Here is a 27,983-nt window from a genome sequence, read left to right on the forward strand (position 1 = left end):
ATGGACAACACCACCGCCATGTGGTACTGCAACAAACCGGGTGGGGTCGTGGACCCTATGCCAGGAGGCTCTGTGCCTCTGACAGTGGCTGGAACATCGGGGCGTGACCATGGTGGTTCAACACCTGGCAGGTTCCCTGAACGCCAGGGCGGACAAACTCAGCCGTCGGTGCATGATGGATCACGAATGGCGTCTGAACTCGGACGTGGCGCAAGGCCTCTTTCAGCAGTGGGGAGAGCCTTGGTTAGATCTATTCGCCACAGAAGAGAACGCGCAATGTCCTCAGTTCTGCACGTTGGAATTTCCAAGGCGGCGGTCGCTCGGAGACGCTTTTCATCGCGAGTGGAGTTGCGGTCTATTGTACGCTTTTCCGCCTATACCACTTCTGCCCAGAGTGCTGAAGATGAGGCGCGACCGGGCCCAAGTCTTGTGGCTCCGGACTGGGCACGAAGATACTGGTATCCCGAGCTACTAGGCATGTCTGTCGATCTCCCGATTCGTCTGCCCCTTCAGGAGGACCTTCTGTCGCAGCAGCAGGGGACCGGTCCTCCACCCGAACCTGTCCAGTCTCCACTTACATGCGTGGAGATTGAGCGGCGGCAGTTGAGGCCATTTGACTTGCCTCCTAAAGTCTGTAATGTGATTCTGGCAGCCAGGCGTCCTTCCACAAAATAGGTATATGCCGGCAGGTGGAACAAATTTGTGGCATGGTGCACAGCAAAGGCTGTGGATCCCCTTTCTGCCCCTCTTTCAGAGGTTCTCCTCTTTCTTCTTTCTCTTGGCCAGAATTGCTCTGGGCACTCTGAAGGGCTACCTCTCGGCCATTTCCGCCTTCTTAAGGCTCCCTGATCAGCCTTCTTTGTTCAAGTCCCCAGTGGTAAATAAGTTTTTGAAGGGCATCACTCATATGTTTCCTCCTGTTTCTTTCGTGATGCCTCAGTGGGACATGAACCTTGTTCTGACGTATCTGATGTCCATTCCCATCGAGCCACTTCATAACTGTCCTCTTCGTCTCCTTACTCTCAAGACTGCATTCCTGGTTGCCATCACCTCTGCCAAGAGAGTGAGTGAGCTCCAGGCCCTTTCTTCTAAACCTCCTTTCCTTTCTGTCCACCCGGACAAAGTTGTGTTGCGGACGCGACCCTCTTTCCTGCCAAGGTAGTCACAGCCTTCCACATCGGGCAGTCCATCACCTTGCCCACCTTCTTTCCGCCTCCGCATCCCTAGGAAGAGAAGCTCAACCGTCTGGACCCAAAACGTGCGCTCTCCTTCTATCTGGACCGCACACGCCAGTTCCGGGTGGATGACCAACTCTTTGTTGGTTACGTGGGCGCTAAGAAGGGACGGGCGGTGCACAAACAGACCATTTCTCGATGGGTCGTCTTGCGAATCAAGGCTTGTTACTCTCTGGCTAGAAAGGAGCCTCCTGTGGGGCTACGTGCCCATTCCACTCAGGCCACGGCGGCTACTACTGCCCTGGGCCGGGGAGTCCCCTTGCAGGACATCTGTCCGGCAGCTATGTGGGCCTCGCTGCACACGTTCGCAAGACACTACTGCCTTGACAGCCAAGTCTGGAGAAATGGCTTTTTCGGCCGTTCCGTTCTCCAGGACTTCCTGGTGTGATCATTGGTTTGCAGACCCACCACAGGGGTTGGTATTGCTGGGGTATCTAAGGTAAGGAATCTAATACTAACTGGTTTCTTTCAGATGCACAAGTTACTTACCTTCGGTAACGATATATCTGTAAGAAACAGTAGTTAGTATTAGAGTTCGAGGCATGTGGGCTGCTAAATTCATATCTTAGCATTAGATCGCCGCCTAGTGTTGGGCTCGGATGATTGCACATTGTTGTCCTGGAAGAGTCTTCGAAGTATCCTGAGATAGGTGGCTCCTCCCCTGGACTACAGTGCGCATGGGCATCTGAAAGAAACAGGTTAGTATTAGATTCCTTACCTTAGAATATCCCCAGGCGTCAGTCTGGATCCGGAAACTTTTGCGTAGCAGTACCCCTGCGCGTCGGTAGGCGTCGTCTGCAGGCGTCCCCTGCGGCTCCGCGTCGTCGGCGTCGTGCGCCGTGATGACGTCGCTGGAGTATATAGACGCCGCCTCCGCGCGCTGACGTCAGTTCTTCTTTTTTCCGCGCCAGTTAGCGCAGATCCGAAGAGCAGTACTCCGGTCTTTTGACCTAGTGTTTGTTTAACTTAATCTTCTACGGTGCCGGTAGGATGCCTGGGTTTAAGAGCTGCGACGAGTGCGACCGCATGATGTCGGTCACCGACCACCATCGACTCTGCCTCCGGTGTCTGGGCGCGGACCACGACGTGGAGTCCTGCGTCGACTGTCGGGCCTTGACTGGAAAAGCTAGGCGGGAGCGGTCCCGCAAGCTTCTCGAGCTCCGGGTGTCGGCCCCGCGTCGAGAGCGGTCCCGGTCCGGTCGGAGGTCGAGGGAGCGGTCGAGGGAACGATCGCGGAGCCGCCATGGGCGCTCCGGGAGTCGCCACCATTCCTCCGGCTCGTCAGGTAAGCACAAGAAGTCGGGGCGTCGCCATCGCACCCCCGACACCCGCGTGCTGCGGCCGGGGGCTCGGGTGACCCCACCCCCGCGGTCCCGCATGGGTCGCCGACGCCGTCTACCCCACACCCGTCGGTCCCTGGGGAAGGCGCGTCGCGTGAGGAGATCGAGGCCTTCCTCATTGCTATGAGGGCGAGGTCTTCTCCGGCGGGGCCTTCGGCGCCTGCGGGCCCGTCGGTTCCGTCTGGGAGCCCGAGCGGGCCGGTGGCTCCGGCCCCGGCGCCGCTGGTTCCCTCTGGTTCGTCGCCGGCTGGTCTCCCGGCCTCTCCGGCGTCGGTTCCTGTGGGACAACCCGTGGTACCGCCCCCGCGTGGTGCAGCGACTCCGCCGTCGGCCCCGGCCGGCGTCGGGTCACCTGCACCGACGCCGCGCGGCGCCACCCCCCTTTCCTCCCCGACTCCGGACGCGGAGCCGGACCGGCGTCGATCGGCGCCGGATCCGACGCCGATGGGGCCCGTTGACCCCGATGTCTATATCGTCGACCCAGAATATGGGTATGACGAGGAGGAGTATGGAGAGGGTTGGGAGGGGTCTGAGGACCCTCTATCCCGTGCCTGCCAGTACGATGTGGACTGGGTAGGTGATCTGGGTGATGCCAGTGGCCTGGACGAGTCGCCCAACCCTGGGTTTGTCTCTCCGTCCCCTGTGGCGTCTGAGGCAGGTGCTGCCTATTCGGTGGTCCTGATGAGGGCTGCCAAGGCCTTACACCTTGAGCTCCCCGTCGCGAAGGTCAAACCGAATATTCTGACGGAAGTGTTTAAACCGCAGTCATGCCCCCAGGAGCCTCTGCTGCCGTTTAATGAGGCCCTGACGGATGTCCTTCTGGGCACCTGGTCCAGGCCCGCTTCTGGTGCGCCGGTTGACCGGAACGTTGCCAGGCGCCACCGTCCGTGCTCGGACGACCCTGCCTTCCTATCCACCCATCCCTCCCCGGAGAGTCTGGTGATCCAGGCCTCCACTTCACAGTCCGCATTCCCGTCGGCTCCGCCCGACCGGGAATCAAAGAGGTACGACCAATTTGGTAAAAAAGTATTTTCCTCTTTGAGCGCTGGACTACGGTCTTGTAACACCGCGTGCCTCTTGGGTCGCTACACCCACTCCCTGTGGGATACGGTCGAAGAGTGTTTGCCGCAATGCCCCCAGGAAGTGCGGGACAAGCTCACCCGGGCCTTGGTTGAAGGCCGGGATGCGGCGCGGTACTCGATCCGTTGTGGTCTGGACACAACAGACTCACTGGGACGGGCCATGTCCACTACGGTGGCGATTCGTCGCCATGCCTGGCTGAGATCTGCCAACTTCTCGCCAGACGTCCAAAATACGCTCATGGACATGCCATTTGATGGCAGTCGCCTGTTTGGTGACAAAGCGGACCACGCGCTGGAGCGCTTCAAGGACTCCAGGGTCACGGCCAAGTCCTTGGGTCTCTCGACCCAGCGCCAGCAGACTGGTTCGTTTCGGCCCTTTCGTGGCCAAGGGAGGGGAGGTCCCACACGTGCTGCCAGCCACGCGACGCAGAGCGCTCCCCAGCGCGGTGGCGCCCGTGGTTTCCGCCGTGGTGGCGGTAGAGGCCAGCGTCGTGGTCAGTCCACGCCCCCCTCCGCTGCTGCATCCAAGCCTTCCTAGTCCGAGCTTTCGGGCTCACGTGACGCCAGTGGGTGGCAGGGTTTGCCATCACCACTCCCGCTGGCGCGCGATAACATCGGACAGGTGGGTGCTGCAGCTTGTCCGAAGGGGCTATGCCCTCCCCTTCGAGTCCACTCCTCCAGCCATGCCACCGCAGAACCACCGTGTGTCGGGGGACCACTTGACACTTCTGCAGGAGGAAGTTACGGCCCTCTTGGCCAAGGGGGCCATCGAGCGCGTTCCTGGGCCAGAAGTAGGGTGTGGTTGCTACTCCCACTACTTTCTGGTACCCAAGAAGGACAAGGGAGGCCTGCGTCCTATCTTGGATCTACGGGACGTCAACGGCTTCCTCCGGAAGGAGAAGTTCAAGATGTTGACTTTGGCTCAGGTCTTGGCTGCTCTAGACCCACAAGACTGGATGGTAGCGTTGGACTTGCAGGATGCGTATTTTCACATCCCCGTCCTGCCGGCCCACCGGCGTTACCTGCGGTTCACGGTAGGCCACGGGCACTTTCAGTTCATCGTGCTCCCATTCGGCCTTACCAGCGCCCCACGGGTGTTCACGAAAGTGATGGCGGTGGTCGCAGCTCATCTGCGCCGGTTAGGGGTTTCAGTCTTCCCCTACCTCGACGACTGGCTGTTGAAGGCGGGCTCGCCCCAGACAGTCGTCCACCACCTTCAGATGACGGCAGACCTCCTGCACGAGCTGGGGTTTTCCATCAATGTGCCGAAATCACACCTGTGTCCCTCTCAAAAGCTCCTTTTCATCGGAGCGGTTCTCGACTCGGCGCAGTTTCGGGTTTATCCTCCGGAACGGCGGGTCCGGGATATTCAGGCTCTGATTCCCATCTTTCAGCCGTTATCCCGGGTTTCGGTCAGGTTGACGCTGCGGCTTCTGGGGCTGATGGCCTCCTGCATCCTACTGGTGCATCACGCCAGGTGGCGGATGCGGGCTCTGCAGTGGGACCTGAAGTTTCAGTGGGCCCAGCATCAGGGCAACCTATCCGACCATGTCCTGATCTCGGAGGGCACTGCGAGACAGTTGCAGTGGTGGCTTACGGACCGCGATTGGGTCAGAGGCAGATCCCTCTCCCTTCCCCAACCGGAGCACGTGGTTGTGACGGACGCGTCCCTCCAAGGCTGGGGTGGCCACTTGGGAGAGGCGGAGATCAGAGGCCTCTGGTCTCCGGCGGAGTCCCGGCTCCATATCAACATGTTGGAGCTGCGGGCGATTCGCCTAGCACTGAAGGCATTCCCCCCCTTTGTCAACGGGAGTGTGGTGCAGGTGTTCACGGACAACACCACCGCCATGTGGTACTGCAACAAACAAGGCGGTGTGGGGTCGTGGACCCTTTGCCAGGAGGCTCTGCGCCTCTGGCAATGGCTGGAACGTCAGGGCGTGACTCTGACGGTTCAACACCTGGCAGGTTCTCTGAACGCCAGGGCGGACGAACTCAGCCGTCGGTGCTCGGTGGATCACGAATGGCGTCTGAACTCGGATGTGGCGAGAGGCCTCTTTCAGCAATGGGGAGAGCCTTGGTTAGATCTATTCGCCACAGAAGAGAACGCGCAATGTCATCAGTTCTGCGCGTTGGAGTTTCCAAGACGGCACTCGCTCGGCGACGCCTTTCGGCGCGAGTGGAGTTGCGGTCTGTTGTACGCCTTTCCGCCTATACCACTTCTGCCCAGAGTGCTGAAGAAGATCAGGCGCGACCGGGCCCAAGTTATCCTTGTGGCTCCGGACTGGGCTCGAAGGTACTGGTATCCCGAGCTACTCAGCATGACAGTCGGTCCCTCGATCCGCCTGCCCCTTCAGGAGGACCTTCTGTCGCAGCAGCAGGGGACGGTCCTCCACCCGAACCTGTCCAGTCTCCACCTCCATGCGTGGAGATTGAGCGGCGACAGTTGAGGCCATTTGACTTGCCTCCTGAAGTCTGTGATGTCATTCTGGCAGCCAGGCGTCCCTCCACGAAGTCGGTATACGCCTGCCGGTGGAACAGATTTGTGGCATGGTGCACAGCAAAGGCTGTGGATCCCCTTTCTGCCCCTCTGTCTGAGGTTCTCCTCTTCCTCCTTTCCCTTGCCCAGCAGGGCTCTGCTCTGGGCACTATCAAGGGCTATCTTTCTGCCCTTTCCGCCTTCTTGAGGCTACCTGATCAGCCATCTTTGTTCAAGTCCCCTATTGTGTTAAGATTCTTGAAGGGCATCACGCACATGTATCCTCCAACTCCGTTCGTGATGCCTCAGTGGGACTTGAACTTGGTTTTGACTTTCCTGATGTGCGCTCCCTTTGAGCCCCTTCATTCCTGTCCTCTCCGTCTTCTCACCTTAAAGACGGCCTTCCTGGTAGCCATCACCTCTGCCAGGAGAGTGAGTGAGCTCCAGGCTCTTTCTATTCAACCTCCTTTCTTGTCTGTTCATCCTGATAAGGTGGTTCTTCGGACTCGACCTTCTTTCCTGCCCAAGGTAGTCTCTGCTTTTCACATTGGGCAGTCCATCACCTTGCCCTCCTTCTTCCCGCCTCCGCATCCTTCAAAGGATGAAGAGCGGCTCCATCGTCTGGACCCAAAACGTGCGCTTTCATTCTATATGGATCGCACACGCCAGTTCCGGGTGGATGACCAACTGTTTGTTGGCTACGTGGGTGAGAAGAAGGGAAGGGCGGTACAGAAACGGACCATCTCTCGGTGGGTCGTCCTGTGCATCAAAGCATGCTACTCTTTGGCTCGGAAGGAGCCTCCTGTTGGGCTGAGGGCCCATTCCACTCGGGCCACGGCGGCTACTACTGCCCTGGGCCGGGGAGTCCCTTTGCAGGACATTTGCCAGGCGGCCACGTGGGCCTCGCTGCACACCTTTGCGAGGCACTACTGCCTGGACAGTCAAGTCCGGAGGGACGGCTTCTTTGGCCGTTCGGTCCTCCAGGACTTTCTGGTGTAGGTTGTATTGGTTCGCAGACCCACCACCGGGGTTGGTATTGCTGGGGTATCTATTCTAAGGTAAGGAATCTAATACTAACCTGTTTCTTTCAGATGAACAAGTTACTTACCTTCGGTAACTATATATCTGTAAGAAACAGTAGTTAGTATTAGATTCCTTACCGCCCCACCCATCCTCCCCGTTCTGCGAACTGATACCTAGGGTTAAGGACATCCCTTTCAGGGCCCTAGTTTCAAATGGCACCAGTGTTAGTTCTCACATGGCTCTGCGTGTTCTGGCGCGGAAAAGCTGTGTGCAAAGAACTGACGTCAGCGCGCGGAGGCGGCGTCTATATACTCCAGCGACGTCATCACGGCGCACGACGCCGACGACGCGGAGCCGCAGGGGACGCCTGCAGACGACGCCTACCGACGCGCAGGGGTACTGCTACGCAAAAGTTTCCGGATCCAGACTGACGCCTGGGGATATTCTAAGGTAAGGAATCTAATACTAACTACTGTTTCTTACAGATATATCGTTACCGAAGGTAAGTAACTTGTTCATCGGCTCCATCCCCAGATTGTTTTTTTCCGCCATTGGGTTCGGATGTGGTCTCGACGTCTTACTGTCGGAACCAAGAAAAACTAACTTTTAGCGGCCAAAAGGCCTCGATTTTCTTGCGTCGGTATTGTCTGCGCACGGTCTCGAGTCTTCCGTCTCTTGGAGCCGGAATAAGCGGAGTTTTCTTCGCTCTCGGAACTTTGAGGCCTTCTCATCGCGACACGACTGCAAACCTTTTCGGACATGGAGCGGAGCCCGTTTAAGTACTGCCCGCTCTGTGGGTCCAAGTACCCACACATCGATCTACACCCCGTGTGTAACAAATGCCTTTCGCCTGACCACGACGACGGCAAGTGCAAGTTGTGTGCACAGTTCCGCTCAAAGAAGACTCCCAAGCTTCGGCGCGCGATGCGCATGGAAGCTAAACAAGCGGCCCCGGATCCGGAGAACATCTTCGGCGACCAAGACGAAGAGGACCAGGGTCATCATCTCCAAATCTCCCCACCCGAGACGGAGGTCGAGGCGGATCCGGGAGACGACGACGGAGTCGCGGGTCAAGGCCTTGAATACGTCGACGAGGTAGGAGACGACGATGAGATTTATGGGGCCGCGGCGGATAGCTCAGGGGACGAGCTCTGCCCCGAAGGTTACGAGGATACCGACCGGGACACGGGATCGCCTGTCGGCCTTACCCAAGACCCGTTGCCGCAAGCCACAGCCCCGCCTTCGGGCCCGGCCACGGACTTACTTGCTGGGCAGACTGTTTCGAAACCGAAACCATCGGGATCGACGACACCTAAAATGGCCGACCCGAAAACGAAACCGAAAGTTAAGGACTCGAGTGTCCCTAAGATGGCTACCGTGCCGGTGAAAACGACGGTGCCCGCTACCCCATCGACTCCGTCGACCTCCGGTCCGCAGAAGTCGAAGAAGTCCGTCGATTCCGATGCTGCGAAATCGAAACCGACGCCAGAGGAGGGGTCCTCCAAGAAAGATGGTCGGCACGGGACAGCGGCTACGACGCCGTCAAAACCCGCCAAAGTCGGCTCCAAGGAGGCTACGCAGGCACACGGAAAGAAGTCTGTGCCCCGAACGCAGGAATCGGAGGCGGTAAAGACAGGATCCGCGCCCAAAACGCACAAGGCCCACAAGGACGTCGGATCCGAGGGGAAAATCAGACCATCCTCGTCAGCGCCGACACAAACTGTGAGTGTGCCGTCCCCCATAGCCGAATCACTGAAAAGAATCAGGGAGAAGGCCTTTGCCCCGTCGGCTCCGATACCATCAACGCAGCCGCGAAAAGACACTCCAGAGAAGCCGTCTGGGAAACTTCTCTTTATTTTGCCGCCGAAGGAGGCGCCAAAAGCATTTTCAACCAAATCGGCACCGAAACAGGTGATTTCTTCACCGACTGGCCCACTTCCACGTCAGGTACTCGAATCCGAGGACGATTCGGAGCATTTCATCGACGCTGACACAGGCAAACTGACCCTCTATAAGAGGAAAATCACTTCGGAGCCAGTGGACCCCTATGTCATCCCACTAAAGAAGAAGAGGGTGCCCCTTGACGCCTCAGGCCTCACGGAACCAATCCAGCCTCCTCCGAGACGGAGCCCTACTCCCTCCCCAGAACACTCTGCGGGTGAGGGGTATGATGAGGACGAGCAGTACTATTTCCCAATCAATGAACCTGATGTGCAACCGGATTCATATGATGACACTGGTGACCAGAACACCCAAGGTGCGGGGCAGGACCGCAGCCTTTTAATGCACGGGCATCCCCGACTGAGGATTCAGCAGGTTTTCATGCACTACTCGAAAGGGCGGCAGCCAATCACGATGTGGACATGCATGCCGACCCTGTTGAGGAAGACTTCCTTTTCGACACTTTTTCAGTCTCTGAAAGGACAGTAAAGACACTGCCTATGCTTAAAGGAGTCCTCAAGCATGCTGGGGACATATTTAAGGAGCCTACGAGAGCGAGAGTGGTCAACCCTCGCATTGAAAAAAAGTACAGACCTGCACCTGCAGACCCCGCATACATTCGGGGACAATTGCCACTGGACTCTCTTGTGGTCGCCAATGCCAGGAAACGTGCCAACTCCCAGACTACGGGTGAAGCTCCTCCCCCGGATAAGGAATCCAAAGTGCTAGAGGCAGGGGGCAAAAGAGTAGCTGCACAGGCATCAAACTTTTGGCGCATCGCCAATACACAGGCGCTCTTGGCGCGTTACGATAGGGCGCACTACGACACCCTAGAACAGATTGTACAACACCTGCCTCCACAGTTCCAAGAGGGCACCAAACTGCTTATTGAGGAAGGAAAGCTAATCTCAAACGCAGCCATCAAGTGTGCACTTGACGCTGCGGACACAGCTGCTAGAGCTATCAACACTAGCGTTATGCTGAGACGACAAGCGTGGCTCCGCATCTCAGGGTTTAAACCGGATATTCAGACAACAATTCTTAATCAGCCAGTCAATCCTGATAGTCTGTTTGGTCCGGATGTTGACACCACCCTAGAGAAAATAAAGAAAGACACAGAAACTGCTAAGTCTATGGGGGCCCTACAGTCACAACAGTTTCGTGGCAGCAATTTTCGTCGCTCAGGTGCACGTGGAGTCACCAGAGGACAAATGGGTCAACAATCCCAGTTCTCAAAAGGTGGGGCACAATCCTCGTTCACTAAACAGAACAAGGGAGGTTACAGGAATAACAGCAACAGAGGTCGCGGCAGAGGAAACAGCTCCCGCACCTCTACTCCAAGCAAACAGTGACTCTCTGTCACTGCCCCCCGACCACCTAACACCTGTCGGGGGGAGACTGCAGCAGTTCCTGCCCGTCTGGAGAAACATCACCACAGACAGGTGGGTGCGACAACTAGTCCAGTATGGTTATTGCCTAGAGTTGAAGTCCACTCCACCCAACATCCCGCCAAGGCAACGGCCTATGTCCGCAGAGCACTTGCTCTTATTGCAGCAGGAAGTAGTGGTGATGCTGCAAAAGGGAGCAATCGAGCTCGTGCCGGTGGGGGAGGAAGGCACGGGGGTATATTCCCTGTACTTCCTTATTCCAAAGAAGGACGGATCTCTCAGGCCCATTCTAGATCTACGTCCCCTCAACCTGTACATACTATCAGAACATTTCCACATGCTTACACTGCAACAGATTCTTCCCTTGCTAAACCAGGGAGACTTCTTAGCAACCTTAGATCTCAAGGATGCTTATTTCCACATTCCACTACACCCGTCACACAGGAAATACCTCAGGTTCACTATTCAAGGCAGGCACTACCAGTTCAAAGTCCTACCCTTCGGAGTCACAACAGCCCCGAGGGTGTTCACCAAGTGTCTGGCGACAGTAGCGGCGCACCTCAGGAGGCAGAACATCCATGTCTACCCCTACCTAGACGACTGGCTCGTGCAAGCCAAGTCAGAGCAACAGTGCGCCGCAGACATGTCGACTACAATTCACCTTCTTCACGATCTGGGTTTCTCCCTGAACTACCCAAAATCGCATCTTCAGCCGGCGCATGTCCGGCAGTTCCTAGGTGCAACGATCAACACCCTGACGGCCATGGCTCAGCCAAACCAAGTCAGGATAGACAGCATGCAGGCTCTGATCCAAAAGTTCAGGCCACAACACTCGCTTCCAGCGAGAGTGTTCATGCAGTTGATAGGCATGATGGCCTCCTGCATCTTCATAGTCCCTCACGCACGGCTACATATGCGCCCGCTCCAGGAGTGCTTAGCGAATCAGTGGACACAGGCTCGTGGGCAATTGACAGACCTAGTGTTGGTTACCAGTCGGGCATACGACTCTCTGCATTGGTGGACTCCACACAACCTTTGCAAGGGCCGACTGTTCCAAGAGCCCGTGCCGCAGATTGTCCTGACAACGGACGCATCTCTCCAGGGATGGGGAGCTCATGTGCTCACTTACACAGTGCAGGGACTATGGACGACGCAGCAACAAAAGATGCACATCAACTATCTGGAACTGATGGCAATCTTCATGGCGCTCAAGTCCTTCATTGTACATCTGTGCAACAAAGTCGTGCTAGTCCGGACGGACAACATGACCGCGATGTACTACATTCAAAAGCAGGGAGGCACCCACTCGCCACAGCTGTCTCATCTGGCTCAGAGCATGTGGAAGTGGGCCATTCAGAGGAACATTTTCCTCATGGCAGAACACCTCCCAGGAAAGGACAATCAGATGGCGGATCTGCTCAGCAGATACAGCCATCAAATGCACGAGTGGGAGATACACCCATCTGTTCTCCACCCGTACTTCCAGCAGTGGGGTCATCCGGAGATAGACCTGTTTGCCACAAAAGAGAACGCAAAATGCCAACTCTTTGCCGCCAGGTTCCCTCACCCACAGTCGCAGGGGAATGCGATATGGATGAACTGGTCAGGCAAATTTGCGTACGCTTTTCCGCCAGCCCCTCTAATACCGCTGGTCGCAAGAAAGCTAAGGCAGCACGAGATGACTCTCATCCTGGTTGCTCCAACGTGGGCGCGCCAGGCTTGGTACACCACGTTCCTCGAACTCTCAGTGGTGCCGCATCAAAGACTGCGCCTCACGCCCAGTCTTTTGACGCAGAACCATGGAGACATTCAGCATCCAGATCCACAACAGCTCAACCTGGCGATCTGGCTCCTGAAGTCCTAGAGTTTGGATACCTTAACCTACCTCCGGAGTGCATGCACATCATCAAGGAGGCGAGGAAACCAACTACTAGAGCATGCTATGCTGCAAAGTGGAAGCGTTTTGTCATTTACTGTACAGCCAATGACATCAACCCGCTAGATGCATCTATCCCCAACATCATCTGCTATCTGTTGCATCTTTACAAGTGCAATCTAGCGTACACTTCCATTCGGATACATCTATCCGCCATAGCGGCTTATCTCCAGAACAGGCAGCACCTCTCTGTCTTCAGGGTGCCTGCCATTAAAGCCTTCCTTGAAGGTCTGAAACGAGTCATTCCCCCAAGAACACCGCCAGCTCCGGTGTGGAACCTCAATGTCGTTCTCACCAGACTGATGGGACCGCCATTTGAGCCACTGCACTCGTGTGAACTCCAGTTCCTTACGTGGAAAGTAGCTTTCCTTGTAGCTATTACGTCTCTGAGGCGTGTCAGTGAGCTGCAGGCGCTCACAATCCAAGAGCCATTCATTCAAATCCATCCAAATAGGGTAGTGCTACGCACTAACCCCAAATTCCTTCCGAAGGTGGTGTCACAGTTTCATCTAAACCAAACTATTGACTTACCAGCATTCTTTCAAAACCCGCAAACGGTGGCGGAAAGAATGCTCCATACCTTAGATGTACGGAGGGCGTTGATGTACTACATAGACAGAACACAACCCTTTAGAAAAACAAAACAACTCTTTGTTGCCTTCGCACCACAACACAAAGGCAACCCGATTTCCAAAGCAGGGATAGCCAGATGGATTGTTAAATGCATCCAGATATGTTATCAAAAAGCCAAGCGCACTTTAACAATACCCCCCAGAGCGCACTCCACACGCAAACTGGGGGCATCCATGGCTTTCCTAGGGAACATTCCTTTAGAGGATATTTGCAGAGCAGCCACGTGGGTTACACCACACACCTTTACTAAACACTACTGTGTTGATGTGCATTCCAAGCAGCAAGCTGCTGTAGGACAGGCTGTTCTGAAGACACTTTTTCAGGTTTCTGCAGCTGGCACGGGCAACCGCCGCTGATGGAGGGACTGCTATGTATCCTATGCTAAGATATGAATTTAGCAGCCCACATGCCTCGAACTGAATATGCTACTTACCAGTATGCATCTGTTCTTGGCATGTAGGGCTGCTAACATTCATATCGCCCGCCCTCCTCCCCGGTGCCTGTCGCAGCTGCAGATATACTATTGTATTTATTCATTAGCATGGACATCCTTTACACTTTTCACTCCATCTTCTGCCACAATGGCGAAAAACAATCTGGGGATGGAGCCGATGCCCATGCGCACTGAAGTCCAGGGGAGGAGCCACCTATCTCAGGATACTTCGAAGACTCTTCCAGGACAACAATGTGCAATCATCCGAGCCCAACACTAGGCGGCGATCTAATGCTAAGATATGAATGTTAGCAGCCCTACATGCCAAGAACAGATGCATACTGGTAAGTAGCATATTCATTCCTTACCGCCTCACCCATCCTCCCCGTTCTGCGAACCGATAACTAGGGTTAAGGTCATACCCTTTCAGGGCCCTAGTTTCATGGCACCAGTGTTGGTCTTTATTCATGGCTCTGCGTTTCTGGCGCGGAAAAGCTGTGTATAAGAACTGACGTGAGCGAGGGCTGCGTCTAAGTACTCCGGCGACGTCATCCCGGTGCCGATGACTGACGCGGAGCCGCAGACGACGCCTACCGACGCGCAAGGGTACTGCTACGCAAAAGTTTCCGGATCCAGTCTGACGCCTGGGGATATTCTAAGGTAAGGAATCTAATACTAACTACTGTTTCTTACAGATATATCGTTACCAAAGGTAAGTAACTTGTCCGTTAGGCATATCAGAGGGTGGTGCAAAGCATTTGTTGTACTGAGGCCCTAAATGAGAGCAATACATGAATAAATCCGAGACCAATTTATAAAAATAAGTTGTGTTCTATACATTTTGATACCAAGAAATTCAATAGCAAGTAAGTACTTTTTTAAATATTGAATTGTGCAGGTAAGTAAAACAGTTACTTAAATGTGCCTTTACACATAATGCTGTACTATGGGAGAAATGGCATAGATAGCATAGAGATATTTACAGTCAGCTTCTGGGGTCTCCTTCGGGTCTTAAGGTTGTAGGGGGCCAAGTTCCAAAGTACTACCAGCAGTTATTCAAAACCTGCCCTGGGGTGTACGGGTGCAGAGGTGCTGGACACCTTGGTAGCTGTGCAAGGTTAGCTGCAAGGGGTCCTTTACTCTGGTATTGCTCCTGTGCGGCTTTGGTTGGTCCTGGTGCCCTCTCATATGGCGAGGGACAGATGCAACCTTCAGGCGCACAGGTACCTCTTCCTGAGGAGTGGCAGCGTCGGGCAGTCCGTTAAGCTGCAGCTCAGTGAACTGGATTTTGCTTGTCTGTCTGCAGACTGCAAGGGAGTCTCTCCTCGACTCCAAGTAAGATTGTTGGAAATTTCCAAATGGCTGGCAGTCTCCCAGGGTTCTTGGAAGCTGGTCAGCTGCGGGACGAGTCGCTGGTTGCGATTGTCGAGACTTGGTGCTAGCAGGCAGGGTTTGGCGTCAAAAGTCCAGTCAGTCTTCTGTTCTTGCTTTTCTTGTGTCTCTTCGTTGTCCTCGCTTCTTGATCTGTCGAATCTGAGCTCCTGGTGTCACGGGTGCCACCTAAATACTCAATTTATGGGCATTCCATGGGGTGACAGGACCCTCTATATAACTACTTCCTGTGGGAAGTGGAGTGGGCATAACCCTGACCGCCAAATTCCACCAAAACCAAGATGGTGGAATTCTAAAAGTTGTCGTTTTCCGGTAGCCCACATTAGGGGTGGTACTAGCCTGAGAGGAGAGGGGGAGGGGGGCACACCTCCTGACTAGCTAATTTACCATTCTGTCCTGGTGCCAAATGGGCCCATGGCAGGGTATGGCATTTCCACTGTCTGGGGAAGCATGGAGTCTCGTATCAAAGGCAGCAGAAGCCTTTCAAGCCTCCTGCCTTGATATGCTGATCATTTAGCCATCTTGCTGGGAGGCGGTGACAGCATCTCCGACCGGAGCAGGCACTGTTTTTGCACTGAGTATGTACTCTCACCAGTCTGCCAGCACACTAGTAGTCAGGTTTTCAGGGGCTACCTCTAAGGTGCCCTCTGGGTGCATGTATTAATAAATACATCACTGGAACCAGTGTGGAATTAATACGAGATGTTTGATACCAAACATCGCTAGTAGCAGTGAAGTCTTCATGTAGCTGGGCAACTCTTAATTACCAGTGTCCATCACATGTACTTAACAAGCATTTGCAATGCAATAGGTCTCGCATTTGTTGGAGTTGGAGCTATTGACATTGTAAATGCCAATGTTTTTAGTTATGTTTTTTAAGTGGAGTGACAATTTAAATAAAAAAGTGCACACTATACCATACGCTTCTATAGCAAATCTACAGTAAAACTAAGGCTGTTATCGTAAAGGGGTGTAAATGGATGAATTAAAATACGAGAAAAGGATCTTAAAATGCAAGATGGAATGTATAGATGGGGAGCATGCAGCACCCCCACCTGCAGCACCTTGTGTGCCAGGGTAGGTGCAGCACCCCCGCCTCCAGTGCTTTGGGTGTCAGGGTAGGTGCTGCAGAGCAGTGCTGGACTGATTGGGGCGTGCTGGGGGAGGACCGGTGTCCCTGGGGAGGGAGAGGCTGGGATGGGAGCAATGACTGGGGAGGCTGGGTGAGGATGTGGGGCAGGCTGGGGATGGGCCAGGAGAGGGCCGCTGTCCCTGGGGAGGGAGAGGCTGGGGTGCGGGCAGTGACAGGGGAAGCTGTGTGAGGTTGTGGGGCGGACTCGGGATGGTTCAGGGGAGGGCCCCTGTCCCTGGGGAGGGAAAGGCTGCAGGAGGAGAGAGTGACGGAGGAGGCTGGCTGAGGATGTGGGAGGAGAGAGCATTCCTCGCCTGGACCGGGGAAGAGCAGGGGTCCTGCTAAAGCCGAGAGACGCACAATGCAGCAGGCTGGCACACACACACCACACCTTGCACATCAAGCTGACTATTACTTATAGACACACTGACACACACAACTTGCACACACGCACTTAACAGGCTCTGACACAATGATGCGCACCTTGCACTACGCGATACCAGTCTTGGTAATGGCTGCTCTGATGTCCGAATCCATAAACATCAGCATTTACCGTTGGGGGTCTGAATTTCACAGGCACCGCTTTGCCACCTACACAGTGGACATGCACAGAGAGTAGATATGTTGTGTTTCACACAAGGATGCTGCGCTTTGAATAGGCCCTTCACCCTAAAGTCGGTGTGCGCACAACTACTGACAGTGTAGGTTTACACGCTCTCCAATTCGCATTGAGTGTGCTGATGCTCTGGATGACACAGACCAGACACCACAACACTGCTGGAACTTACACCTGACTGCCACTGCTCCTGCGTGCGCCCTCACATGAGGATCTAGGCCTTTGAATGAGTTTCGTAGTAGTCATACACTGAAGAGCAGTGCTGACACTGTTGGCACCATGCCTTCAGCTAGTGGCCACATACTATGTTCCATTTAGTAATGCCCAGTGCATTCCTGCCCTCTCCAGTATATGCCACACACCTGGCTCTGTGGCTTCTGAACAGACAAGCGTTCTCTCCCTCCTATTAGCGCCATTGTTGTGTGTGTAGCAATGAAAGCAGTAGCGGTTGCACTGGTAATGACATTAGTAGTAGTAATCTGGAATGCTTGGATCTAAAGCACTGAAAGTTATAACTGAAATCCTGATTCAAATGTCCTTTCGTTATGGATAAATTGAAGTAGTAACACAGTGACGTGCTTTCCTCCTACTCTGTAAAGAAATTGTGTGACATTCATCCCCAGATGAGAATATTGTTACGACTCTCAAATTAAGAAGCCCCAAATCTCGTGATGTGTTGGGGTTCCCGCAATGACCATGCTTGTATACTACAGCAAAGCACCGCCCGTTACTGAAGTGCTAAGTGTGTAGTTATGGACACATCCTCTGCCATCATTTGAGCACTTAGAAGCTGGCTAGCATCAACATTAAGCGCTACACTAATTGGACCCTTACATTCTGTGGCACACACCGGTACATACTGCCTCTCCCGTGGTACTAAAATGTGCCTGGCTTGGTCACGGCAGACATTCTGCGCCCCTGCTAATGAAATTGCATGGCTCTTACTGGAAGAAAAAATTATTATTTTTTATAAAATAGGAGAAGTGCAAACAAAACCTGCCTGACAGGATCAATAGATAATTCTACTATTGTTGCTATCTTCTGCAAAGAAAGCACGACAATGGGTACTTGCCAACTGTCTAAAAAGTCAGAGACGAATCACAACATTGTTTGCACTTCTTTCCCAACGCCAGCCTGAGCGCACAGCTCCAGAGGAAACCACTAACGCGTTTAAGATGACCGCTCTCCATCCCGACCAGTGATCGTGCCTCATCATACACACACACTGTTTCTGCACCCAGTTCTTTCCTGTTTGGGGAAAAAACCAATTTCCTCACATCACAGGGGAGAACTCAAGAAAACAAATAACACCAAAAAAGACCGAACATCGGCGCAGACACTGGCAGGTTTGCTGAATACAACACTGTAAAGTATGAGACCCAGGAGACGCATTCCAGTAGGTAAGCAAGGGGAAATGCCTGCCCTCAGCGACAAGACAGAGCCTTCACTTTTTTGTACCGGTTAGGAAAAGAAACTAGTAAGGAACAAATGTGTGCATTTTGCACAAAACCCAGCGCAAGGGGTCGGGCATCTCTCGCTACTTACTTACAGTGCTGCGCAGCTCCCAGAGGTCCCCGAATCACTACAGTTCTGTTGGCTGCCGTGGGAGCCAACTGCATTCCTCAATGCTCCGCTGGGCGCCAGCAACCCTGTCCACCGCTGCCACTCCGCGTTTTCCATGCACTACGCTGCGGCCACAGTAAATCCCAACCAGTGGTGCGCGCACACCACAGAGGAGCGGGGGCAAGCGAGCGATGTCGCTTGCTGCGTGTAACAGACGCGAACGGAAATGGGTGGAGCAAAGGCAGGACATGCGCCCGCCTTTGCCCAATTTCTGTTTTTTTTAAATTTAACACGCTGAAGCCAATGGAAGCCGGCGAAAGCAAAACCACACGCACAAGCGTGTGGTCAGCTTTCAGAACCCCGTACAAGAGGTCTTGCACTGTGCAAGCAATGCTGCGCACTGTAACGCTAGGTGCGAGACCTAAAAATAAAATAATTACCATGTAGGCATAAGTGGTACACATGCACATACAGAGAGAACAAGGAAAGCACAGGTAGTAGGTGTACAATTTCCGCTCTTACAAAACGTTTCCTGAAAACTAGCAGTGCAAGCTTTGCTCCCAAATGCAAAACGAAAAAAACAGCATTCCTGCACCCCTCCCCACACACACAACTTTAAAACCTAGTACAGTACAAGTAAGATGAGAGCAATCTTCAAGCACACCGAGAAACTGATTCAGCAAAGGTAGCAGCAGTATAAACTGCCTTTGTCCTTGAGCACCTTGGAGTGCTCATACTGAATGACATCAAAGGCCCCAACCAAGAGTAATTGAATGTGGGAGTGCAAAGTAAGAGTTCTAACCAGTAGACAAGGTATGCTATATTAAGAATATACACGGTGGTTGTCATCAATGTGGATTGTTGTGTCCATTTCTGAAACCCATATCATGATTACCTTGTCCCACTCTGGTTCTATCAACAGTACTGTGTAAAGCTCTAGAGGTCATCTTTGTTGTGCTACATACACTTCAGAAAGCCACCTCTGGCCTATTTTGTACAGCTATAGGGGCTACCTCTAGCATATACTTAGTGCAGATCTAGAGCCCATTTTCTGAACTTGCTTCAGGTCGCAGAGTGCCAATGAGAAGCTCTCACTCTGGTGCGTCTCATTTCCATTAAATTCTCAGAACTGCGACATCTGAAAGGCACTCCCCTTTAATCACATAGAGTAATGCCTCTTTTGCATCAAGTTTTAACACACTTGTTCATGTAAACAGATAATGTAACAGTCTTTTTTTATAAGGTCACTTAGGGGGGTGCCCACAGCATAAGATCAGTGGCCTCCTGAGGGTGCTTAACACGACCAAATGATTAGTCTGTCTAATTTGGCAGTTTTGACCTTATGGATTTTCACTGCTGCATTATAAAATGATTATCTAATGCAAAGCATTTAAACAAACCTCATCAATACTGAAAATATAACGACCATTCTGGGACAGAAATGACAACCCATCTAGAACTACCACTGAAATACATCGGACTATGGGTCTATATGGAATATCACAGCATGTACGTAGTTCTTCCTGGATTGAAAATGTAGTTAACATTAGGGTTAGGGTCTAGAGCTGCGAAATGCAACTTTGCAAGTACACTTCCATGTTATCAACAGTGTTATACATCTAAAAATGAGTGCACTCAGTTTGTCAAAGTCTTGACGTGGATCCACTAAAGAAGTAGGAGCTGACATCAACCATTCACATATGTATCACTCAAGAATTCTGAGATGAACTTGGGCGAGCATTTTCATTCATACTCATCCTCACCATACTGGAGCACAGCAGTTCTGCATGGTCAAGTGACTGAGGGCAGCATGAGGTCCTCCACCGTTCCAGCCCAAAATCCCCCCCCTCGCATGGACGTTTTTAACCTCACTTTAGGCATGTTTACAGTCCATTAACCGCTTTCGTTCAAGGCAACGATCCGATCCACCTGCTTTTACCAATTCTAGAAAATATGCAGAGTGGCCTTTACTTCTCTCAAAGATTTCTATTTGTCACACATCGTGCCACCATAGAACGCTTCGATTGCTATGCATAAGGTAATATTTAACATCTTAAAAGTATACAGAATCTCCGTAGATAAAATTATTTTTGCACACCTAAAGCAGCCACTTTAATTTGTTTTTTTCCACTGCAGTAAGTTTTATGAAAAGATATACTGATAAATACGTATCGAAAAGCCTGGATTAAATAGATCAACTCATACACGCACAAATTATATTTGCAAAGTTTCGCACACAAAAGCCGAAATTTTTTTTCCCTACTTTTAATGGCATTCAGAAGCAATATATAAGGCACTTACCCTGCACAGTGACATTTTTCTAACTTAGGCCCTCCCCTCAGTCAGTATTACCTGCCTTCCTCAGCCACCCTATCTGGGAGCCGGACACTGCCATGTAGTCCGAATCGGCGATGACTCGCACTCCGCGCTCGTGAAGCATCAGAACTGCCCTGCCCAGGTGCAGACTGGAGAAGAAGAGGACGCAGAGCTCAAGCGACTGCCTGGCGGAGAGCAGGTGCCGCAGTAACCGGTTGAGAGAGCTTTCGACGTGCGGTAGCTTGCAGGTGCAAGGCACGGGCCATTCGGGGTGCAGCTCAGCGTCGGTACATGTCACCCCCGCAGGGAAGAACAGCACCTCCCGGAGGGGCTTCTGCCAACGTCTCAGCAGCTGCACGAAGCACTCCACACTCAGGGCCACAACGAAGGTTGAGAGGCCTAGAAGCTTCCAGGAGTAGGAGCAAAGCATGACACCTCAATACTGTCCCGTGTGCTGCTGCGCGAGTCGGACTTCACGGCCGCGGGGGCGGAGTTACCAAGTCCTACCATTTCAACCTGCCTACAGACTTTTGACACCGTCGACGCAGCGCCATGAACTGTCACAAGTCAAACCGAAACCTAAGAGCCGCGCGCGTGAGCTTCTACCGTACACAGCTCACGTCGCGCGGCTCTTAGGTTTCGGTTTCCAAGGCGCATGGCAGAGTCGGATTCTGACGCGTGCGACCCAATCCCAAGGCGCGCGTCGGAATCCGACTCTGCCATGCGTCTTAATGGTGCGCGTGGCCTGCTCTTGTCCCCCCTCGTTAGGTCTCGGCTAGAAGCTGACACGATCGCTATAGTTCTCTGCGAGAACGCGCTTCGCGCGCTTCTAGCCGAGACCTAAAAATGGCTTCCCTGTTCATCTAAGAATCACATTAGACATTGCAGGGACATATCTAGATATGTCCTCACATGTGGTATAGTGCAACCTGCTGTAGGGCTGCAATGCCTACTGTAGGGGTTACTTGCCTATACTGCATTTGTTGGCAGGCATGGCACACACCTGTGTGCCAAGGCATGTCGTCACTTTTTGTCTGCACCAGGGCACGCAGCCTGCAATGGCAGATTGCATGCTGGTGCTGAGGGGTCTCTTAGGGTGACACAAAACATGCTGCAGCCCTTAGGTACACTCTTTAGTACCCCCCTGCCCTAGGCACCATGCTTACATTTAATTAGTGAGTTACAGGGACTGCTAAACGGATTGCCAATTGGGAAACAATTGTAGAGTTTTAGGAAAATATCTTGCACTGGGCACCTGGGTAGCATGAACCCAGTGGGCTTTTGTCAAAATTGCATCGGATAGAAGGTAAAAAGTGGGGGTGAGAACTAGTCGGCCAGCACATTAGTAGTTGGTTCTCAGGGGGCACCTCTAAGGGGCCCTCTGGATACATGTATTAATAAATCCATCACTGAAATCAGTGTGGGTTTCTCAAATATAAGATGTTTGATACCGAACACCATCTATTTCAGTGAGGCCATCATGTAGCTGGAGAACTCTTTTACCTTTGCCCAGCACATGTACTTAAAATTACTTCCCTGGTCACTTCTGACATCTAAGAATTGACTGACATCACAGGGACATATATGCTCGTGCAGATATGTCCACAAATATAGTATAATGCACCATGCCTTAGGGCTGTGAGGCCTGCTGTAGGGGTGGCTTACCTATACTGCGTGCAGTTTCTGTAGCCATGGCACACAGGGATCTGTGCCATGTCATGTTTTCAATTTTGTCTAGGTGTTAATCCCCTTTCCTTGTGCCAAGAAAGGGCAGATGGTTTTATCCTATTTCAGATCTAGAACCTCAGTTTCTTCCTGAGAAATGATAAATTCAGAATGCCTGCACTGGCCTGGATCTATTCGCCCCGGGATCCAGTGCAGATAAAACCTGGATTGTTGAACCTGCAAGATTCTTATTTCCATATGTCATCCTAAAAGCTGACAGGCATTACCTGCAGTCCGAGGTGGGCCATGGGCAATTTCAGTTTGCAGTGCTCCTATTTGGCATTCCTGTGTCCCTGGGTGTGTTTACGAAGGTGATGGCAGTGACCGCAGCATACCTTCGGAGATTAAGTGTCAGTCTTCCCCTTACTTGACGAGCTGTTGAATGTGGGCTCACCACAGTCTGCCATAGACCACCTCTAGGCAGCTGCAAACCTAATATCGTTCGGATTCCCGGTCATTGTGCCCAAGTTACACCTGACTCTGCAGACGCTCCTTTTCATTGAAGCCATCATGTATGTAGTGCTCTTTTGGGTCTTCACTTTAGGTCAGTGAGTCCAGGACAATCCGGCTATGATCCTGATGTTTCATCCTTGGTCCTAGATCTCATTAAAGTTGGTTCTGAGGCTTCTTGGCCAACTTGCATCCTGCTAGTCAACCATGCCAGATGGCACATGCGGGCCCTGCTGTGGGATCTGAAGCCTCTTTGGGCTCGGCACAAAGGGGACCTGCCAAATTCTATCCAGGTTTTGTTTTTCTGATGAATACTTCCAACTGCAGATTCCGCACCTTTTGAATGGATGCCAAAGCAGTACTTCCCAAAAGGTGGATGGCCTGAGGAGTGGACTTAACACAAGAAATGTCTCGCAGAACTGAATAGGCAAAATGGCGATCCAGGAATTAATTGAAGCTGCTCTACCTAGCAGCCACAGCGTCAATCTCTCTAGGAAGCCTGCTTCTTCCAAGCTGGCCAGCAACTTCCTTGATTTGAAGCCTTTAGGTGGGTACGAGTCTTACTGGGTTCAGGTGCCTATCTTCATAGACAGGAAGTTCCACTTCTAGTTTACAGTGGGCACTTCTTCAGCAGAGATGTTTCGCACGTTCTTTGTCTGCCCAGCTTAAGCTCGTCCCCGCAAAACTGGAGACGCTTAGATGAGCATAGTCACTCCACTGCTCTTCGCATCCTGAGATCTGATTGCAGTCTAACTTTTGTGATCCCAGCAGCCAAGTTTTTGGGTGCCATGTGGACAATTTGTAACAAGCCCCCCCCTTTAATATTATGCTGTCTATTGTGACTGATCTCTGTTCTCTTAATGTGTGTCCGCAACCCTAGTTGGCCTCCTTGTGCCATTTCTGTAGCCTGTATACTCTAGTTGATATTAAAATGTATTGTATTTATTTTCCCCACTTATATATTTGAGTTTTGAATTCTTCATACTGAAATGTACTGTTTTATCTATTATATATTTTTTATCTGCGTTTGCATTTTTATGGCTCTCGAGGCCAAAAAGGTTATTTGACTGACTCACTGAATAGGCAAAATGGCCATATCTAGGTTTGAGAGTTGACATTTATGCCTGGTGAAGGTGCGGATGAACGCCATGTAGCAGTGTGGCAGATGCCCGTCAGTGGAACACCGCCACTACCCCCCACCCCTCCCACAATGTTGGCCTTGGCTCTGGTGCAGTGAGCCCGAAGACCAACAGGAGCCTCCATCTTCTTACTAATGGGGACAGTAGGTTTAAGAATTATTTTAATTTAGAATGCCTATTCGCAAAGCTTCTGAAAACTGAATAAATGTAGCAGTTGATAAAGCCTTAAAAGGAAGAGCACGTCATAATTATAAAACATACAAGATTGTAAAAGAAATCTCCAGAATCTTTCATCTAAAAACCATCATGTTATAAAGCTAGCAAAAAGCTAAATGAAGTGTTATTCATACGAGGACAAATTATTAATCAAATAGCTACGGAGTTCCCTGAAACTTTGTAGAAGTGCAAAGGAATGCCACACTTTGGCAGAATGCTAGAAGTGACAGTTCTATTCTTGGGCGCCTGGAGTGAGGCAGTAAGAATTAAAGTACCTGAGCTGGATCGTACCAATACAACGATGCCAGAAAATCAAGAGATTTTTTTATGCTGCCCGTTGGCGATTACCAATGCTTTAAAGACAACAGATATGCAGTGGGATTCAAAATAATGTGCCTAAGATAGACCTGGTTACAGCGGGACACACCTGTAGGGGGGTGCGCTGCTGCATTCTTGCCTGTTGGTGCATACGAATCACCTTCTTGGAAGTGGCTAAATAGACCTTGTAGCCATAGTCCAGTCAAAAAATTCAAAGGCATCAAAACATGCCCACGAATTTTGCTCTGTGTAAAGGAACATTCTCCAAGCTTTTTGATACTTCATAAAGTAGCTGCTAGCAGGTAGTATCCAAGGAAAGCGTGCAATCTATTTAGATACTCTGGTTGTTTATCACTTCAGCAGGAGATGGTGCTGGACCAAACACGGGAGGCCAGATAGGATTTCCTAGTGGAAAGCGTTCCCTAGTATTGAGAAATTGTCTTTAACGGATGGCACTTCAGATTTAGAAACGAGTGATGTAGCAGCACTAACCCCAGACTCCACTAGCTGGTTGTGGCGACCTAAAGATGAACTGAGTGTCATATGCGCATACTTTAAAAGCTACAAATAGCCAAGTGCAGGAAATTTGCCTGGGATTTCATGCACAGATTAAACACTAAAGGAAACTGAATTTTACAAGGCTGGACACGACAGATAATGATTTAGAGCAGAAAGTGGTTAGTGAAATAGGCTCTTTACTACTTGCCAAGAGAAATTGGTTCCAGTCCAGCTTTAGAAAATCTTGATATGACATGGTTTGAATTAATTGGGATATTATTTTTGTATGCATTATATGGAGAACTGTAGGTAATGGTTAAATATCGATTTCCAAAGCCTACCGTCAAATATGTACTTGGTTGCAACCCTTTCCTTACATTTCATGGATGGTTTTCTCTTTCAGGATTAAGCGTATGGCTGGGATGAAAGAGTCTCAGATCAGTGCTGAAATAGAGCTCCTGCCAACTAATGACAAGAAGAAGTGGGCACGACCCCCTATTTCTATGAACTTTGAGGTTAGTGTGAGGTGGTTTAGAAATATCTGAAGTCCCTGTGCCAAAGTAATCCATGTAACTCATTGCAGGCAATGTCCTAAGCCAAGAACTGATGTGTCCTCTAGATTACTAAACTCTTCTGTAGTCCCACTCTTCGTAACCACTTGGCATCCCCATCCATTATTTCTCAGGAGCACACGTTCGAGCCCATACTATCCCCTCCTGAGTCAGGTTTTGAAATTTGTATAATTCTGGAATACTTAAATATCTTGCACTTGGATGCATTAACTGATGTGTGCTCTCTCTCGCTAGGTGCCGTTTGCTCCCTCTGGTCTTAAAGTCCGTTACCTGAAAGTCTTCGAGCCAAAGCTGAATTACAGTGACCATGATGTGATCAAATGGGTGCGCTACATTGGAAGGAGTGGGATCTATGAGACGCGGTGCTAGCCTTCAAGGACGAATGAGGGGCCATCAACTTCCCCGATAAAAGCTAATGAAAACGGATGGGATTGATCTAGATTCGGGAATGTGACTCCCCTCTGCTCACCCGGTCACCAGATTGAAGCTTATCAGTGTCTCTTCGATTCAGTCTTTTTACTTGAGGGAAGTCAGCCTTGCTGTAACCATTTACCCTGAGACTGCAGCTACATTGTTCCATGGATGGAAGTGTACATGTCTTCTGAAGGGTGGGGGTAGTGAACAGCAATCACAGCCGGGGCTGTCTTTTCTTGGGTGAGGGAAGGCAGGGACACAGCAGCGTAGGCTTGTCATCATCCCTCTCCAGTCTAAGAGTAATGATATAAACCATGCTCCATCCATTGCTGTCTTACTACATGCTATATCATATCCTAGTATTTTTCAAATTATCTTGCATATATGTACCGCTAGAATAGTTAAACTGAAAACTGTGGAAAATGGATGCATTCAACCTGCTCCTGTCTTCGTAGCTGGCTAGCAATGTGTTTTATCAGTGTGCTCTGATGGTGGCAGCAGTCCCTTCCTCATGACACTCCTGCCACAAGATACCTTTTGATATAGAGCATTGCCATGAAAGTTACCTGATTTTTCCTGATTCTTGCATTTTTTTTGTTATCATTTTTTGTGACCAAACAAAGATGTGATATTTGAATCCCTTGGCTGCTATTGATCAGGTGAAGGGGTACAAATCATAAGCCTGAAAGAGAGACCCTGTCTTTTCACTTGACTGTCTTTAGGAATAATAGCAAGAAACATTTCCTATCCCTCACTGCCTCTTGATTGCAGTGATACAGTTGGTGAGCTAGCGCACTATGGTTTGATTTCTGTGTTGAGGCAAGGTTCTCCCCTTTTGTTGCCTCTGGCAGCATATCTGATTGGTAAATGGGAAGTATCACATGAAGGAGGCACTTAGTAATGCCAGGGGGCCACAGAAACGTGTAATGAGTGGAGATACAGCTACTGTCCACAATCTCTGGTTCCTGATGGTGTTCTGTTCGTTTTGTACACTCTGTGATTGTCCAGTTATGAATCCAATAAACTATGTACACCTCATTTGCCTGTTGACTTCTCTTTACTACTTCCTTGTGAGGTGGAAGTTGCATACCATTGCCCAAACTTAATTCTGATGTTTCAGTCCGGTACTCTCGCCGATCTTGTTTGTCCACAATTCTCTGGAAGCCCTTCTGCTCTCAGGTGGGTGCATATCTGTGATATAGTTGTATAACAAATGTAAGAGTAGACAAGTCCAGCTTTCTCTAGCCATGTACTCAATACCTGCTGCGCCAAGCCGGAGGATGTGCACTGCGGTTGTATAACGGAACCACACTTGCCATTACCACGCATGCCTTAACTCGGTTATTACAGCGACTGCATCTTCACCATGCATGCCTTAACAATGAAAAAGTATTTACACGTTAAGTATAAAGAATATGAATATATATATATATATATATATATCTAACAAGGTTGCCCAGGTGAAGATGCCAACTCACAAGGAGCTTTCTCCTTCTTTAATGAGGATCACAGGAAAGTCAGTTGAACACCACAAACCAAATATATAAGCCTTTTGATCGTTCTTGTTCACAGGCAAAGATCATCAAGCAGCAGTTGCGTTGTTTTAAATATCTGCATCACATAAGTCCCGCCCCAGTGGGCGTAGGCAAGAAATTGCCGCTGCTACTTGCAGTTTTTTAAAACTGCATACTTCTCAAGTGAGTGCTGCCGATTCTGACAAACCACTGTATTACCCCAGTGGGATGGAGCAAACAACCAGCTGCCTGTCTTTTACTCAATCCTCAAACGCGGACCCCCCCCTTTCCAAAAGCGTGACCTGTGTGGGTCACTGCCGAATCCGCCTCAGCAGCAGGGCATCTTCGCGACCGGACCAGTCGCAACAAAATCCGTCCAACAAGGTTGGTCCGCGACATCACTTATGACCTCACAAATGACATCACAAAAGACCCCATCCAGTTAGTGTAAGTATTTTGTAAGAGTTTGCTTGGTAAAAAATATATACTAATGAACTACAAAAGTTAAAGTAGTATACTAGGTGTACTACTAACACACGGGGAGCTTTCTCCTTCTTTAATGAGTATCTACTAATGAGTAATACTACGTTCGAAGCATATGAGCATAGATCTCCATCTGGTGTTGGGCCCA

General features: G+C 51.1%; 1 protein-coding gene and 1 long non-coding RNA gene across 3 annotated transcripts in view; one reads left to right on the plus strand and one right to left on the minus strand.

The window, feature by feature from the left end:
- AP2M1 (adaptor related protein complex 2 subunit mu 1) overlaps positions 1 to 26,876 on the plus strand; it is a 148,796-nt gene extending 121,920 nt beyond the window's left edge. For both annotated transcript variants that reach the window (XM_078666028.1, XM_078666029.1), the window contains exons 10-11: positions 25,256 to 25,367; positions 25,659 to 26,876. In XM_078666028.1, the coding sequence (XP_078522154.1) occupies positions 25,256 to 25,367; positions 25,659 to 25,793 (247 nt within the window). In that variant the 3' untranslated portion in view covers positions 25,794 to 26,876. The remainder of the gene's footprint in view (positions 1 to 25,255; positions 25,368 to 25,658) is intronic.
- The window catches only part of LOC144791354 (uncharacterized), a 227,164-nt gene that overhangs the window by 14,740 nt on the left and 184,441 nt on the right, over positions 1 to 27,983 (minus strand). The window lies entirely within an intron of this gene.

The sequence above is a fragment of the Lissotriton helveticus genome, chromosome 11 (genome assembly GCF_964261635.1).
Source record: "Lissotriton helveticus chromosome 11, aLisHel1.1, whole genome shotgun sequence".
Lineage (NCBI taxonomy): Eukaryota > Metazoa > Chordata > Amphibia > Caudata > Salamandridae > Lissotriton > Lissotriton helveticus.